Source organism: Orbicella faveolata, unplaced genomic scaffold (assembly GCF_042242905.1).
Source record: "Orbicella faveolata isolate gen_17 unplaced genomic scaffold, um_ofav_v1 contig_47, whole genome shotgun sequence".
NCBI classification, from domain to species: domain Eukaryota; kingdom Metazoa; phylum Cnidaria; class Anthozoa; order Scleractinia; family Merulinidae; genus Orbicella; species Orbicella faveolata.
The window spans coordinates 25,968,026-25,981,546 of record NW_028301577.1 but is presented as its reverse complement, the minus strand read 5'-3'; the positions used below and the strand labels follow the sequence as shown (position 1 = coordinate 25,981,546).

The window sequence follows — 13,521 nt, the reverse complement described above, 5'->3', positions numbered from 1 at the left end:
TGAGAAACTGCTGATAAGGAAAGCTTGAAAGCGAGGTTAACTTCGTTCAAAATGGCGACCACCAGGTGTGCGAAAGCTAAAATTAGTTAGAAATCAGCTGTAAAGAACTGATCGCCTTCATTTAAGTGGACGGAATGAAACGTTCTCAATCAGAATCGTCGGGGGTACCCCCGGCGAAGAAGCAGGTTTTAACAAAGATGATTCCGCCCATGAACATTGGTTCTGTTTCAACCGAGGTGAATTGACAGTTGTTGCCATTTTACGAAAAATACCACGAAATAGAGTTTCCTGTTGCCGGTGGTTTAGATCTCCTTTGGTAGTTTCTTCATCTTTGGGCTTCCGTAGAGCACTTTGCGTACTAATGCTTCAAGTCTTGATTTTCGCAACCTATCTTGAACAAATACAAATTACAAGTTAAGTTTGAGCTTATATAAGGCGGGGCTAGTAATTACTTAACTGAGCTTTTTTGAAACGTGTAGCTCACTTATCAGTCACGTCTAATCCATCAAAATCGATTAAAAAGAACAGATAGTGAGTTAGTTTCCCAGCTACATGGCCATAATGCACATGGTACATTTGAAGGTTTGTGTGTGACACGTGTATTCAAACCTTGAAAACTGAAAACAGGTTGATGTACATGCTCATTTCCATGAGTAATAAAACAAATGTTGTTTCTAACAACATTCTCTACAATAGGTGGATTTTTCTCAGTTCATTTCCACAATAGTTTGCTATTAATAATGGAATTAACAGAAAATGACATTGATTGATGCTTATTACATTTTGCAGGATGAAATGAACTTGAAGGTCTTGCAGTTTCAAAATAAGAAACTTGGTGAGAGATTGGAAGAATTAAAGATAGAAGAAGAGAAGTTAAAAGAACAAGTGGATGAGCTTAAGAAACAGAGAGAATCTGATCTGGATATCATCTCTGTCATCAACAGACATTGGATGCAGGTATTTTAAAATTTTCAAAATACAAGGACACATGCTTAAAGTGTTATGGCCAAAGGTTTTACACTATGAATGAAAAGAGAAAAACGGTTTAAGGGAGGGTTTTATGGCTCGGTGCATGTCTCTAAATCAAAATATTTTTTGTTTGCTTCTTATCGACGTTATTGCTTAAAAGACCCCAATCAGATGTAGTTCAGTTATCAGAATGACAGATGACCCAAATTCTCAGTAGATTTCAGTGAATTTTACCTTTGCTGTCGACCGTTGAATATAGTGTTGACCCGTACAATTTATTCTACGGCTGATGATTTTATGGCTACATTGTATTTGCATGTGAAATTAGATAACTTGCTTACAATTGGTTCATAAACAATGAAAAACTGGCCTGTGCCAAAAAGTGTGCACAGGCGTATAAATAATGCAGACATGTGCCGAACCGTGAAACCTTCCCTTCAATGGTTGGGTGTTTTGTATGTTAAATTATAACATCCAGTTTGAGCCCTTGTTGGTTTCTGTGTGACATTTAAAAAGGTTTTTTTTGCTGTGTTTCATACATGTACAGGTAGTATTAAAATTATTATGTAGTGTCCAGATATTCTTTAGTTCATAATACTTCTTAGAAGGATATGGTTTTACGAGGAGGCAAGTTCTCTTTGGTGATTATTTTCTTGATTGCCATTAACTTTACAATCAAGTAAGTATTAAAATTAATATGGAGAATTTATAGATACACCATGTATCTCTTAGAGATATTACAGTAGATGTTCTTTTCTTCACTTTACAGCTTGATGAAGACATCAAGACCATATTACAAAGATATGAAGGTATCGTGGAAGAGGACTCAGAGCAGACATCCAATGAGGCTACTCTTTCATACTTGGACTACCTGGCCAATTTAGACTCGGAAGAAGTTCGGCAAGAAGTGGCCAAAAGATCTGCAGCCACTAAAGAACACACAAGAAAGCTGTTACACTATGTAGAAATCTCTGGGCCATACTCATCCACAGTGTCAAAAGAGAAACCAAATAGTGAGAATCAAGCTGAGGAAGAAGGACATAAAGGTGCTGTGACACAAGAGAATTTCTGTTTGTTTTCAGCAAAAAAAAATTGTTGGTATATAAGGCTGAACTCAATTGTCATGGCTTGTTACAGGGTTGTCATTAAGTTTTGAATCACCTGAGTGTTATCCACACCTGTAACAAACTTGTTACTTTGTGGGTGAATTCTACCAACAACGGCAATTTCACCCATAGCATCAAGGCAAAATCAAGTGTACTCAGCCATGGCAGTTGTTACAGGTTAGAGCCCTTAATGATAGCCCTGTGTTACACAGTGCAGCTTAGAAATAAGGGAACCAAAATAAACACGTAATTCACTAAAAATCAAGCAAGTGTTAATAAATAGTAGCTTGTTGGGGAATTTGACAAGGGATCAAAAACGTGAATATGATAGCGTTCATTGAAATTTTGACAGTATGCAAATTTTGCACTGAAGACCAACACTTTTTCATTCCTAGAAATGCCCTTCGTTTGTCCAACAATGTGCTTCAAATAACGAAACTTTTACGCACATTTATATGCATAAGGGCACATGCATATGTGAAAAAAATGTGCGTATATATTGCGTATCCTTACTGGTAGTTGGCTTATTTCTGAGCTGCACTGTAGATGTAACTATAAGCAAATCCTTCATAACTAATTCTAATGTTGTTTATTCTATTTTCAAATTAAGATCAGCAAGGCCAACAAGAATCAGCTCCAGAGCCAAGTTCTACTGAACAGCCAAAACTTGACTTGGATGCAGACAACAAACAGCTGAGGGAGTTGGTCACCTCACTTCATCAAAAACAGCAGACTACTTCACTAGAGGTTCTCGCCTTCTGTTGAGTTATTGTTTGAAACAAATGGACAGAGGCATTTGCAAAACCCAATGTTTAGATTACTTGATTCTGGTTTTCATTTGTGACTCAAGCATACAATGTGGACACTTGCACCAGAGGCCATACAAACACATAGAAACATAAGCACCGGCATGGTGATCAAAGTACTTTTTCGGCATTTCATTGGACTCTTGTGTTCGTATGTATGCTTGTGTTGCTTGTGAAAAGGCTTTAGTAAGCTGTATACCTGTACATGTGAATTGTTAAAATCGTGTTCAGGAACACTTGGACTGAGTGCTTCTATCATTTTCAGTTTTCAGAAATTCGTGATAAGTATGCCTTGGCTCAAAAAGAGATTGCTCAGCTTAACACTGAACTTCAAGATGCCACGTATGAACTTCAAAAGGCCAACCACAGGGTGGACAACTTGGTGAAGAGGCTTAATGAACTGGAAGATATGAATAAGAGACTGCGTGAAGGAAATACAGCACCAGGTGAAGCAGGGGAAAGTGAACCAGTGCAGGTAATCATGGCTGCCATGGTATTCTGACTTATGAATTCTATTTCAGAACCGTTACTTTGATTGAAATATCTCCGTCGAAACCTGGCCTAGTGGTTCAGGTATCTCTGGCCAAGTGGTAGGTATCTCTCAGAAAGTTCATGCAATGTGAATGGTCAATTTTTATGTGGGGAATTATACAATATGGCACATGGATTTATCTTTCTCAATGTCCCTGGCCCATGCAAGAGATGTCATAAGGATTAAAACTGGAACTTTTTTCTCTGTCCATATGTGAGCTATGAATCCTTGGGGGAAAAAAAACTTGGGGGCATATCTTTGTAAGTGTAGGACTCAAACTTGGTCAGAGAGAGGTGCATGTACTGTAGTAATTTTTTAGCATGGCTTTCTTGGAAACCAATTCACTGCAATTGAAGAAATTCTGTGTTGAAATAAAAATGCCTGTCTTTCTTTCTGCCAGTCTATCTGTCTGTCTGGCTGTCTGTCTGTCGTTCTTTCTATCTGTCTGCATACTTGTAAAAAGTGCATATACATATAAATGTAAATGTAAACTTTTTTCATATCATCGCACATTTAAGTTGAAAAATTTTGCATACATGCACATTGTTGTCATAGCATGATGAAGTATCAACTGAGTTAGAGGACCTGAGAGATTTGGCCAAGACGAGACTTGAAGAGCTGGAAAAACTGAATGAAAATTTCATCACAAGTCAACAAGAGCTGGAAAAACTGAAGCTGGAGGTTAGGAGATGTAGCTTAATTGATGCAATATTGAAGCTTTATTTTACTAAGCGAAACCTTGTTCAATGTTCCATTAATTTCTCTTTACCTTCCAGATAAACCAAATGCCTGAAAGTGCTGTTCTTCAGTCAGCCCCATACAAATGTTTGCAATCACAATTTTCAGTTCTATATGGAGAGGTCACCCAGGTTGGTGTGGTTGTTATTGACTAAAGTTAAAACTTTTTAAGAATGTAAAATCTGAAGGTGATTCCTCAAGTCTGTTCAATCATTCTTGTATGAAAATTATGTTGAGTGAGGAAACCAGCCAAGTTCTGCAGTGTCAGTTTTTTGAACCACTCACAGGGTAGTTTTGTGGGTGTCTACTGAACTATCATGTAACATGATAGATATTGTGTTTGTTTTTTAAAGCTTCGTCAGCAACTTGATGACACCCGACGTGTTCTGAGCACCACTAAAACACAGCATGTCCTACAATTGGAACAAGTTGAGGTACATTATTTTGGTCGAAATACTGACATTGTATATGCATGTGTAACTTAATACATATGGAGCAGTGTACTATTCCTTGTACATCATCACAGTTGTTGCTTTCTCAAGGAAGGCACTCCATAAAATTAAAAAAGTGCAATGTTTAGAGAGAAAGCCACATCAGCCTTACCTGGTTTTCAAGCTGGTCCACAATCCTGGTCAAACCAGAATTTGGAGTGTTGTTTTTTGTGGAGGGAGGAAAAGCGGAGAACCCGGAGAAAAACTCTCAGAGCAAGGCGAGAACCAACAACAAACTCAACCCACTTATGACACCGGGCCAGAATTGAACCTGTTCCTTATTGGTGGCAGGCAAGCGCTCTCACCACTGAACCATTCCTGCTCCCCAATAAATACATTGACATGTGATACATGAAAAGCTGGGCAGGTGTGATGAAATATCAACATTTTCATTTCAGTCAAACAATGTGACAATACAAAAGAAATACAAGGCTGAAGTCAGTGAACTCCATGATGCATTACTGCAAGTAAAAAGAGACTACGACCTGCTAAGAATGGAGTTTGAACAAAACCTCAAAGCAAATGAACAAACAGGTTTGACAATGTACCAGTAGATAGATTCCATTTTAATAGAGATAGGATACCTAATAAACTAACAGAGATGGCTTGAGGTAAAAGCTGTACTACAGTAGGCACCATAACATGTGACATGCATTATGTGTATGTATTTCTAATTAGAACATCGTGATGGATTAAGAAATTGTGACGCTTAAGAATTTCGAGTTCAGCTCAATTTGTTCCAAATATCAGTCTAATGTGCATCAGTGAGCTGTTGAAGGCTGGGCCATGTGTGACATGCTGATCTGATTCATTCCTTGCAGTGCAATACATGTACCGATAGGATACATGTAGTACAAAAAAAGGTATTGACAACTTGCTAATAAAGTTGGATCAGATCTGAGGAGACTGAAGATCTTGCATCTTCCCTCACTATGTTAATTATGTCCAGCTTATTACTGCTTAATAGTTGTATGTACTTGCCGTTGAACTAAACATACATACATACACATGTTGACTGCTAATTCTACACAGGCCCAATGACAAAAGAGATGAGCCACATGCTGAACAGTTTACAGGTAAACAATTTTATAGTTTCGTTTTCTCTCACTTTGTTAAATTTTCAGTTCCTAAGAGAGGAAACTTGTCTCTCAATTTTGTAACCCTTTTGCCAAATGAATTTAATGAAACGTTCCTTTGCTCAACACTAGTCAAGGCACAAAACAGTGTTGCTTCTTTGCTGCAGTTGTTGCAAAAGAAGAGTATGATTCTACTTTGTGAAGTGCTCTCCTTGACGAAAACGTAAACATTAGGAGATACCTTTATTTCAGGATGTGCGTAACACTAGACGATTTTTCATTTAAGTTTGGTCAACAAAATTGCTTGTCAAGTTGCACAAAAAATTGTCTAATGTTATAGTGCATTTAACAATCATTGGTGATAATTATTAAATAAATATAATTACTATTCTGATTGTCTGTTTTATTGATGTGATTAGAGTCACAACCAGCAACTGAAAGTTGAAGTGTCAAGATATAAAAGGAAATTCAGTGAGGCCCAGGTTCAAGTCGTTAAGGTAACTACACCTGACAGAGCCTCCTTAATAAAAGTGTATTATGTCATTCCAGCGATGTGTCTTGCTGCTTTGACCCCTAAGAGTATAAGATCAGTTTAATTGCCAAACACGGCATGATATCTTATTTTTAATTTTTGTTAGCTAACTGAAGAACTAAAGAATACCAAGGAGTCAGGCAAGAAGGCAGAATCAGTTGAGGAAGAGAACCAGGCAGAAGGTCAGAAAGAGCCAGAAAAAGATGAACCAGAGTCCAAAGCTTCAAAATCAGAGGAAGAAGGAGAGATAGAGGAGGGTGAAGAAATAGCGTCAAGCAGTAAATCCAATGACATGGAGCTCAAGGAACTGCGGGCAAGCTTGAAGTGAGTGTTATGTGATGAAGTGAGTTGATACTAGGGTGCTTAAGCAAACTACGACGACGACGGCAACGAGAACGTCACCAGACAAAAGGTTTAATGAGCAGAACAATGGCTGTGCACGTGCGTTATAAATCTTTGTACATTTCTTTGCCGTCCTCTGTAAAACAAAACCGTGAAATGACCAAGTTCTGCGTAGTCTGAGGAGCGCAAACGACGACGGCTAATTCTTCGTATTTATATTGGAATTGAACGCTGTCATTGCGCATTTAGCCTGAGCACGTTTTTAGAGCCTTTGGGGTACGGAACAGATCTAGATAACTGCGAATTTCGCTGGTAAAATATAAATTCATTTTTCACTAAGCGTAGTGCTCGGCGTGGGATTCGTCGTTGCTTAAGCTCTCTATTAACAAAGGACACCAAAGATCTCCGACTAGACAACCATATGACTGTGGCATGGTGCATTTCCTACATGTACATTTCTACGCACTCACAAAGTTTTATTTCAGTGCGGCATTGTCTTTGGTTCCCATTTGAGGATTCTCAGAGGTTTAGCGCCTTGGTGTCAGCTTCAGCTCTCTCTGCAGCGTGATAACACTCAGAGCGTGCTCTGATTATTTTCCTCAGTGTATTTTTAAATACTGTAAAAGTTGGTCCATGAGATAGGTCGTTCAGTTGCAATGCACACGTGAAGTTGTAAAGGATGACCGCAACGTAGTACATGTGCCTGAGCGATTTGGCCGTAAATTCTCGGTAGTCCCGAGTTCAACTCCTCCACCGCGTTGTGTAAATAGCCAACTGGTCAGTCCCCTACCAGTTGGGATTCTTAATAGTCTATATTCTATTTGCAATATTTGTATAATTATTTACAGTGTCCGCAATTAGCGCAACAGTGCTAAATACATTTGACACTTAAATAAAGTTATTTATCAGTTTTTGTATTATTATTCTTTTGTCAATGAGCTGTGTCACTGATTGTAATCTGCTTATGGTTAGTGTCTTTTCCGGTAAAGGTTACCTGACTGAATTGATCACTAGTTTGTGTTAAATTCACTTGTTTGTGTAACACATTTCAAGGCTAAAACAGAACTACATTACTATATAACCCTTTTTGACTAAACAGAGAGCAAGACAGGTAAAATCTTTGACTCTAGTTTTGCTTCCCCTGCCGAAATTAAACTATTTTAACACATTCCTGTATCTTATTTCTTTACTCTTGAAATTATGTGCAGGAAATCCCAGGAAACTCAGAAAGAGATGAAGCTGGTGTTAGATGTTTATAAAGGGGCAGCGAAAGATCTCAGAGATAAAGTTGAGGTACATGTATGTACATGTAATCTTTTTAGTTTCAAGCTTTTGCTTTTTTTTTATCAATAGTTGCGTTTTTTTCCTCTTACTTTGCTAACGCTTGCATTTGTTGTTTAGCTTCTGTCGGAGGAGAAACGTCTCAGAGAGCAGATAGAGGAGCAAAAAGCTCGGATAGAAAGCCTTGAGAAAGAATTGGAGAAGCACAAAGGCGCCCTGGCTGACGAGGAGGCGATACGAAGGCTGAGGATGGCTGAAGAAACAATCGAACAACTACAGAAGAATCTAGCTGCAACAAAACAGGTACAATTACTATTTTGAAAACATTCGGAGGTATATTTCGAACGTTTAATTTTCGGACATTTTTTAGCTCATTTCAGACAAATTTCGGACAACAGTTTCGGACACTTTGCTGAAACAAAGCTAAAGTAAAGTACACTTATAAATAATGATAGTCTTACAGCAGCCTCAAGGTTTTCGAATACACCGACGACAAAATAACACAAATTCTATCCAGCTGTTTCGCATTTCGACTCGTGTCTCAACTAGAGCTGGCTCCATAAAGCCCGGCATAAAGGAAATAAGAGCTTTGGCGTTACTTCAAAGTTTCATACTATAATGTAAATATTTCGGACGAAATTTTGCCCAAGTAATGTAACAGGATTATCTTAAACTTAAGCGAGGGTTAATCAACTACATCTTGGCGTTTCCTTACTTATCGTCAAGAGCGTGAAAGCACTATATATAGCGATTGAGAATTGCTAACGATGGGCAATGAAACGACAGGTATGCAAGAAAAAAAATTGCTACAGCTATAACCGCTATGGTCATGAACAGTATGGACTTATTTTGAAAATTGTGCAACAATATGTCTAACGAACTCGTTTGGAAGATGTATGGTTTTTCCGTCCAAGGTTAAATGAGTTGTTAAACAGCTCTTTTGAAGTTTAACTTGCTGCTTATTCGTGGCAATTGTTGGCTTGCCTCTTTGTTCATGCACAGGGATTGTGAATGTTTGGTGTTTTTTGCTCCTGATTTTAGGAGGAAGATGCTGTGCTGGCAGAAATGGAGTTCACTGGACAAGCGTTCGAGGAGATGCAAGAACAGAACGTTCGACTGCTGCAACAGCTTAGAGAAAAAGATGATGCTAACCTTAAGCTTATGTCTGAGGTGAGACAAAATATTTCACGACCGAGCCTCGATGCCACTTTCTTGACCGTTGCTTGTTGCTTAGACTTTATAACAGTGTGAGAGTAGAGCAGTTTTTGTATTTGAGCATTTGCATTTGATAGCGGCAGTTTTAGGGGGAATTTGACAAACAAAGGGTAAAATTTGTTGCAGTATTATGGCTCTGCACTTGAGTTGTACATGCATCTTTCTATATTTCTAGCCTCGCTGTCCTTTGCAAAACCATTGAGAGCAAGTGTTATTATACAAACACGACAGAATATCGCCAATCTTTACTCGTATCTCTTCTAGTAAGCCATTGTTGAATTGAGTTCTTTTTGTACTTGTACCTGTGCTCAGCGCATCAAAGGAAATCAGATTCAAAAACAGATCCGAGAAGAGATGGACGTGCTGGCTGATCAAGTGACTTCCCTGAACACGCACCGTGAAACACAGACCCAGCTGGTGAAGAAACTTGAGGAGAGAGAAAAGGCGTTACAGAATGCAGTGGTATGGCTCGTGTTTCTCACACTTCCCGATAAACAGACATCTTTAGCTTGGGCGGTTTGTTTTCCCATTGCTGGCCACGTGATGCTACTCTTGAGAATTCTTGCTTTCAAATTTTTAAGTAGTCGCATGTATATGAATGAATAGTTTTAAGATGGATAAAAGAAAAATTCTCTAGAGAATATAAACCGCCCAAGCTGAAGAGGTCTATTTAGGCCCCAACCGCGCTAATGCGTTTTATTTAAAAACGGATTCTTGCTGATGCGTTTTCGCCAATCATCTACACTAAAACGCCCGAAAACGCTGATGAACGCGGAGGTTTTGAAAACGGTTTCGAAAGTGGAACGTTTTTAAAATGCATCGTTCTGGAAACGCTCCGTCGTTTAACGTTTTTGGTGTGGGCGGGTGAAAACGGAGGTTTTTCAGTTGAAAACGGTGACGAAAAAAGCGTCATATACTATCGCTTCCATCAGCGTTTTCGGGCGTTTTAGTGTGGACAATAGAGGAAAACGCATCAAAAAGTATGCAGTTTTCGACTGGAAATGCATTATTGTGGACAGGTGAAAACAAAACGAAAACGCTAGTGTGGTCGAAAATATTTTGCTTCGTTTTCGTCGAGATGAAAACGGATACTTTCAAAAACGCGTTAGTGTGGTTGGGGCCTTAGTAAATGGTTTGAATCTAGGAGTATCAGTAGCTCGTGTAGTGTGATCGTCTGGTTGAAAATAGTTCAGACTGTTGACAAACTTTGCACGAGTATTACAGCCAATACCATCATGACTAAACTGACCAATCAGTTTCAACGTACCAGGCTTATGATACCATCGGTATCCTGGGAGGGTGTTAATGGGCTTAAAACCTTAATTCGTTAAATGATCCCAGTTCAACCCGTTAAATGCTAGTCTAATTTAAAGTTGATTTTCTTATTTCTCTTTTCTCTCTGAATTCAGACTTCACTGGAGAAGGAACTCAATTTAAGGCAACAAGCGATGGACTTACACAAACGAAAGGTCAGTTTACCATCATTTAGCACGCTTGCCTTACAATAGTCCAAGCTAGGCGAAGTCTGCAGGGGCCGGGGGCGGGGGGGGAACCAAGTGGTCCATACCGCCGGAGCTTGTCCCGGTTTCCTTAGCGAGCGTTTAGGAATATTTTTTTTTTAACCCTAAACCCATAATGTCTTTCCTCCCACCCAAACGTAACAGAGCTCTTAGAGAAAGGGGCCATGACTTCATACTCGCTAAAGTAAAAACGGAACGATTCAAACGGGCTTTTGTAAATAGATGTTTTTTTTAAATTTATTTCTTAAAATTTTTCTTGTAATACATATGATAGGTTTTTTCTAGTTTAGCTTAGTTTGTTATTGATTGTAAAGCCACACGTATGTTGTGACTGATTTCTTAATAAAGACTTCTATGTTAAGCGCCGTTCTATGTCTTGATCAATGCGTCTTTGTTCCAGGCTATAGAAAGTGCACAGGCAGCCCAGGATGTTAAAATCCGGTTTGACTCGTTTCAACAACAATTTCAAGAGGTATGTTCATGTTACACACAGAAGACATTATCTTTTCTGTATCGGGCTCCAGTTCACTCCTAGAAATACCCCAATGTAGCCTATGAAATGCGTCCGATTTGTCCGTTTGTAATCCGTGTTAATCTACCCCAGATTGAACCATCCTCCTTCTTTCTCTATATATTTGTTACAATCTCTTGGTTTTATGATCTTTCCTGTTTGAAAATTAATGTTGTTACGTTTCCTGCCTCCTTCCTGTTAAATAAAAGATTTTTATCCTAGGCGTTTCAAATTTTGGAATGTATATTTCAAACGTCATATTTATTAGATCTATTGGCTTATTAGCTAACGCAGTCCTTTATATTCAGCATTGAATTTGAACTTGCATGGTAAGTAAATAAATATATTATGTCGAAAACAATTTCGCTTTATAGGCTCTAAATTAAAGGGAATTTTGTAAATTGCAAAATTGGCTTGCATGTCAAATTTTATATAACTGTCATTTGTATCAATTCCAAGGCGCAGGAAAGTCTGTCGGAACAGACTCGTGCATCTGAAGAAGAAGCTTTCAAGTCTCGTAGAGTCCAGGTAAACAATGCTCGCTGCTTTTTTCCAACTTTTTTAGCCTGTGAACAGGCTCCTCATTGGGTTACACGGCGAAAAAAAAGAAACCGCTGAGCGGAGCCGGTCAATTGTTGTTTTTATGATAACTGCAGAAATTCTCGCGCGCTCATTGGCTAATTTTCATTGTCATTACGCGGACAGTCACATTAATTTATGATTTATCCGATGCGTAACGGGCGAGAAAGGACAATTTGACAATTTGTCTGCGGATCCTCTCGGCTATCGTGAATCTACAGCTACTTTGACAATGTTATGACGATTCGAAATTCATGATCAATAACAGGACAGACGCATGAAAAACTGGCGTCGATTTGTTAACAAGCATGCAGGAAGGGGTCTGGGGAGAGAAGTGACGAAGGACTCCCACCACGCAGGCCTCGCTTTTCGCCGAAATTCTTGACATTTTCTTCCTCTGCTTGCTGGACATCGTGTGTCGTTCGTTTCTAAGTGCACAGAGAACTGATTCAGTTTATTTTCACTGTTGTAGGAGGAATGCGCAAGTCTTAAGCGGAGACTCGAAAAAGAGAAGAAAAATGTCTTGTATGGTGCAGCGGATGAGATTCTGTTGGAGGAAATCAAACAGTACAAGGTAGAAATAACTCACTGCTACCAAGTACACCGGAAGTGTGAATGACTCTGTTTTAACTAGTATACCGGAAGTGTAAATGACGTTATTTTACCACGTACACCGGAAGTGTAATTGATGTTGTTTTGCGATGTACACCGGAAGTGGAAATTATGTTGTTTTACCATTTTTACTGGAAGTGGAAATGACGTTATTTTACCATGGTAAACAGGAAGTGTAAATGATGATGTTTTACCATGTGCACCGGAAGTGGAAATGATTGTGTTTTACCATAGTGCACTGGAAGTGGAAATGACGTTGTTTTACCATAGTACACCGGAAGTGTAAATGACGTTGTTTTTGTTGATGTAGAAAACTTGATTCGCATATAGAAGATGGCCTAATATTTCTTGAACGTTTCTTTCTTTTTAGGCAAAACTGACGTGTCCTTGTTGTAATACCCGTAAGAAAGACGCCATTTTGACCAAGTGTTTTCACGTGTTCTGTTTTGAGTGCTTAAAGACCAGATACGACACGAGGCAGCGAAAATGTCCCAAGTGTAACGCTACGTTCGGCAACAATGACTTTCATAGGATTTACCTTTAGTAAAGGATGGCCAAGAAAAGGTTCATCAGTGTCACACAGCCAGTCACGCCACTAGGAAGGAACATCGCGTGACCCATAACGACAGAGAGCAGAGAAAGAAAGAAGCAGTGGCGATTAAAATTTATAAAGGAGTATAATAGGAACATAGTTGGCCGTTTTTGCCGCCGCTGCGTATATATAAAAAAACCAGCAGCATCACCTGCTGGTAAAATCACGTGACGAAGGTAGATTTGATACGGCATGTTGCTTGGCAACGCCACTGATCTTGAACGACGATCGTGGGCACAGTAATTCGCCCCAAGAGAAGCCACGTTATCAGACGTTGCTCGTTGACAATAAAAAAAGGCAGTTTGTCTCGAAACGAGTATCTGATGCATTTTAATTTAAAACAAGCGCGTGAACAATTAGTCTGAATTTCATTCGTCCCCTCGCACAGCCCCGAAAGACATCGCATCTTTTTAGGGTGTGCGACTCGAAGAGGCGCCTGGAATTCGCAGTTCCACGCAAAATTGATGTTAGACCAGATTAAATAACGGATTTTGATCATCTTTTTATCCCATTGGCAAATTCCAGCCTCCAAAGAGAACTCATCTATACGCATTACTCAGCTGAAAAACTTGCTGCAAAAATGAGTGTTATGTTCATTTAGACTTGATATCGGACATAC

The 13,521-nt window shown here is 39.1% G+C and overlaps 1 protein-coding gene across 2 annotated transcripts; it reads left to right on the top strand.

Moving 5' to 3' along the window:
* The first annotated feature begins 1 nt into the window (after position 1).
* Positions 2–13,215, top strand: LOC110061743 (E3 ubiquitin-protein ligase BRE1B-like). 2 transcript variants are annotated; one of them, XM_020768588.2, is made up of 21 exons: positions 2–236; positions 790–957; positions 1,739–2,015; positions 2,686–2,822; positions 3,147–3,356; positions 3,969–4,094; positions 4,190–4,282; positions 4,505–4,585; positions 5,041–5,176; positions 5,675–5,718; positions 6,138–6,215; positions 6,357–6,574; positions 7,801–7,885; positions 7,994–8,176; positions 8,915–9,043; positions 9,401–9,550; positions 10,498–10,557; positions 11,009–11,080; positions 11,579–11,647; positions 12,171–12,272; positions 12,681–13,215. In XM_020768588.2, the coding sequence occupies exons 1-21, from the start codon at positions 135–137 to the stop codon at positions 12,852–12,854; spliced, it is 2,694 nt and encodes an 897-aa protein (XP_020624247.2). In that variant the 5' UTR covers positions 2–134; the 3' UTR covers positions 12,855–13,215. The 2 variants fall into 2 exon arrangements, with proteins under 2 accessions (XP_020624247.2, XP_020624246.2); XM_020768587.2 differs by having other exon boundaries at positions 7,801–7,891.
* Positions 13,216–13,521: the final 306 nt, after the last annotated feature.

Coding starts and splice junctions, on each gene's coding strand:
- LOC110061743 (XM_020768587.2), top strand. CDS start 135: ATGAAACGTTCTCAATCAGAATCGTCGGGGGTACCCCCGGCGAAGAAG. Junction 2,016..2,685: donor TGAGGAAGAAGGACATAAAG/GTGCTGTGACAC, acceptor TTTCAAATTAAG/ATCAGCAAGGCCAACAAGAA. Junction 3,357..3,968: donor GGGAAAGTGAACCAGTGCAG/GTAATCATGGCT, acceptor TTGTTGTCATAG/CATGATGAAGTATCAACTGA.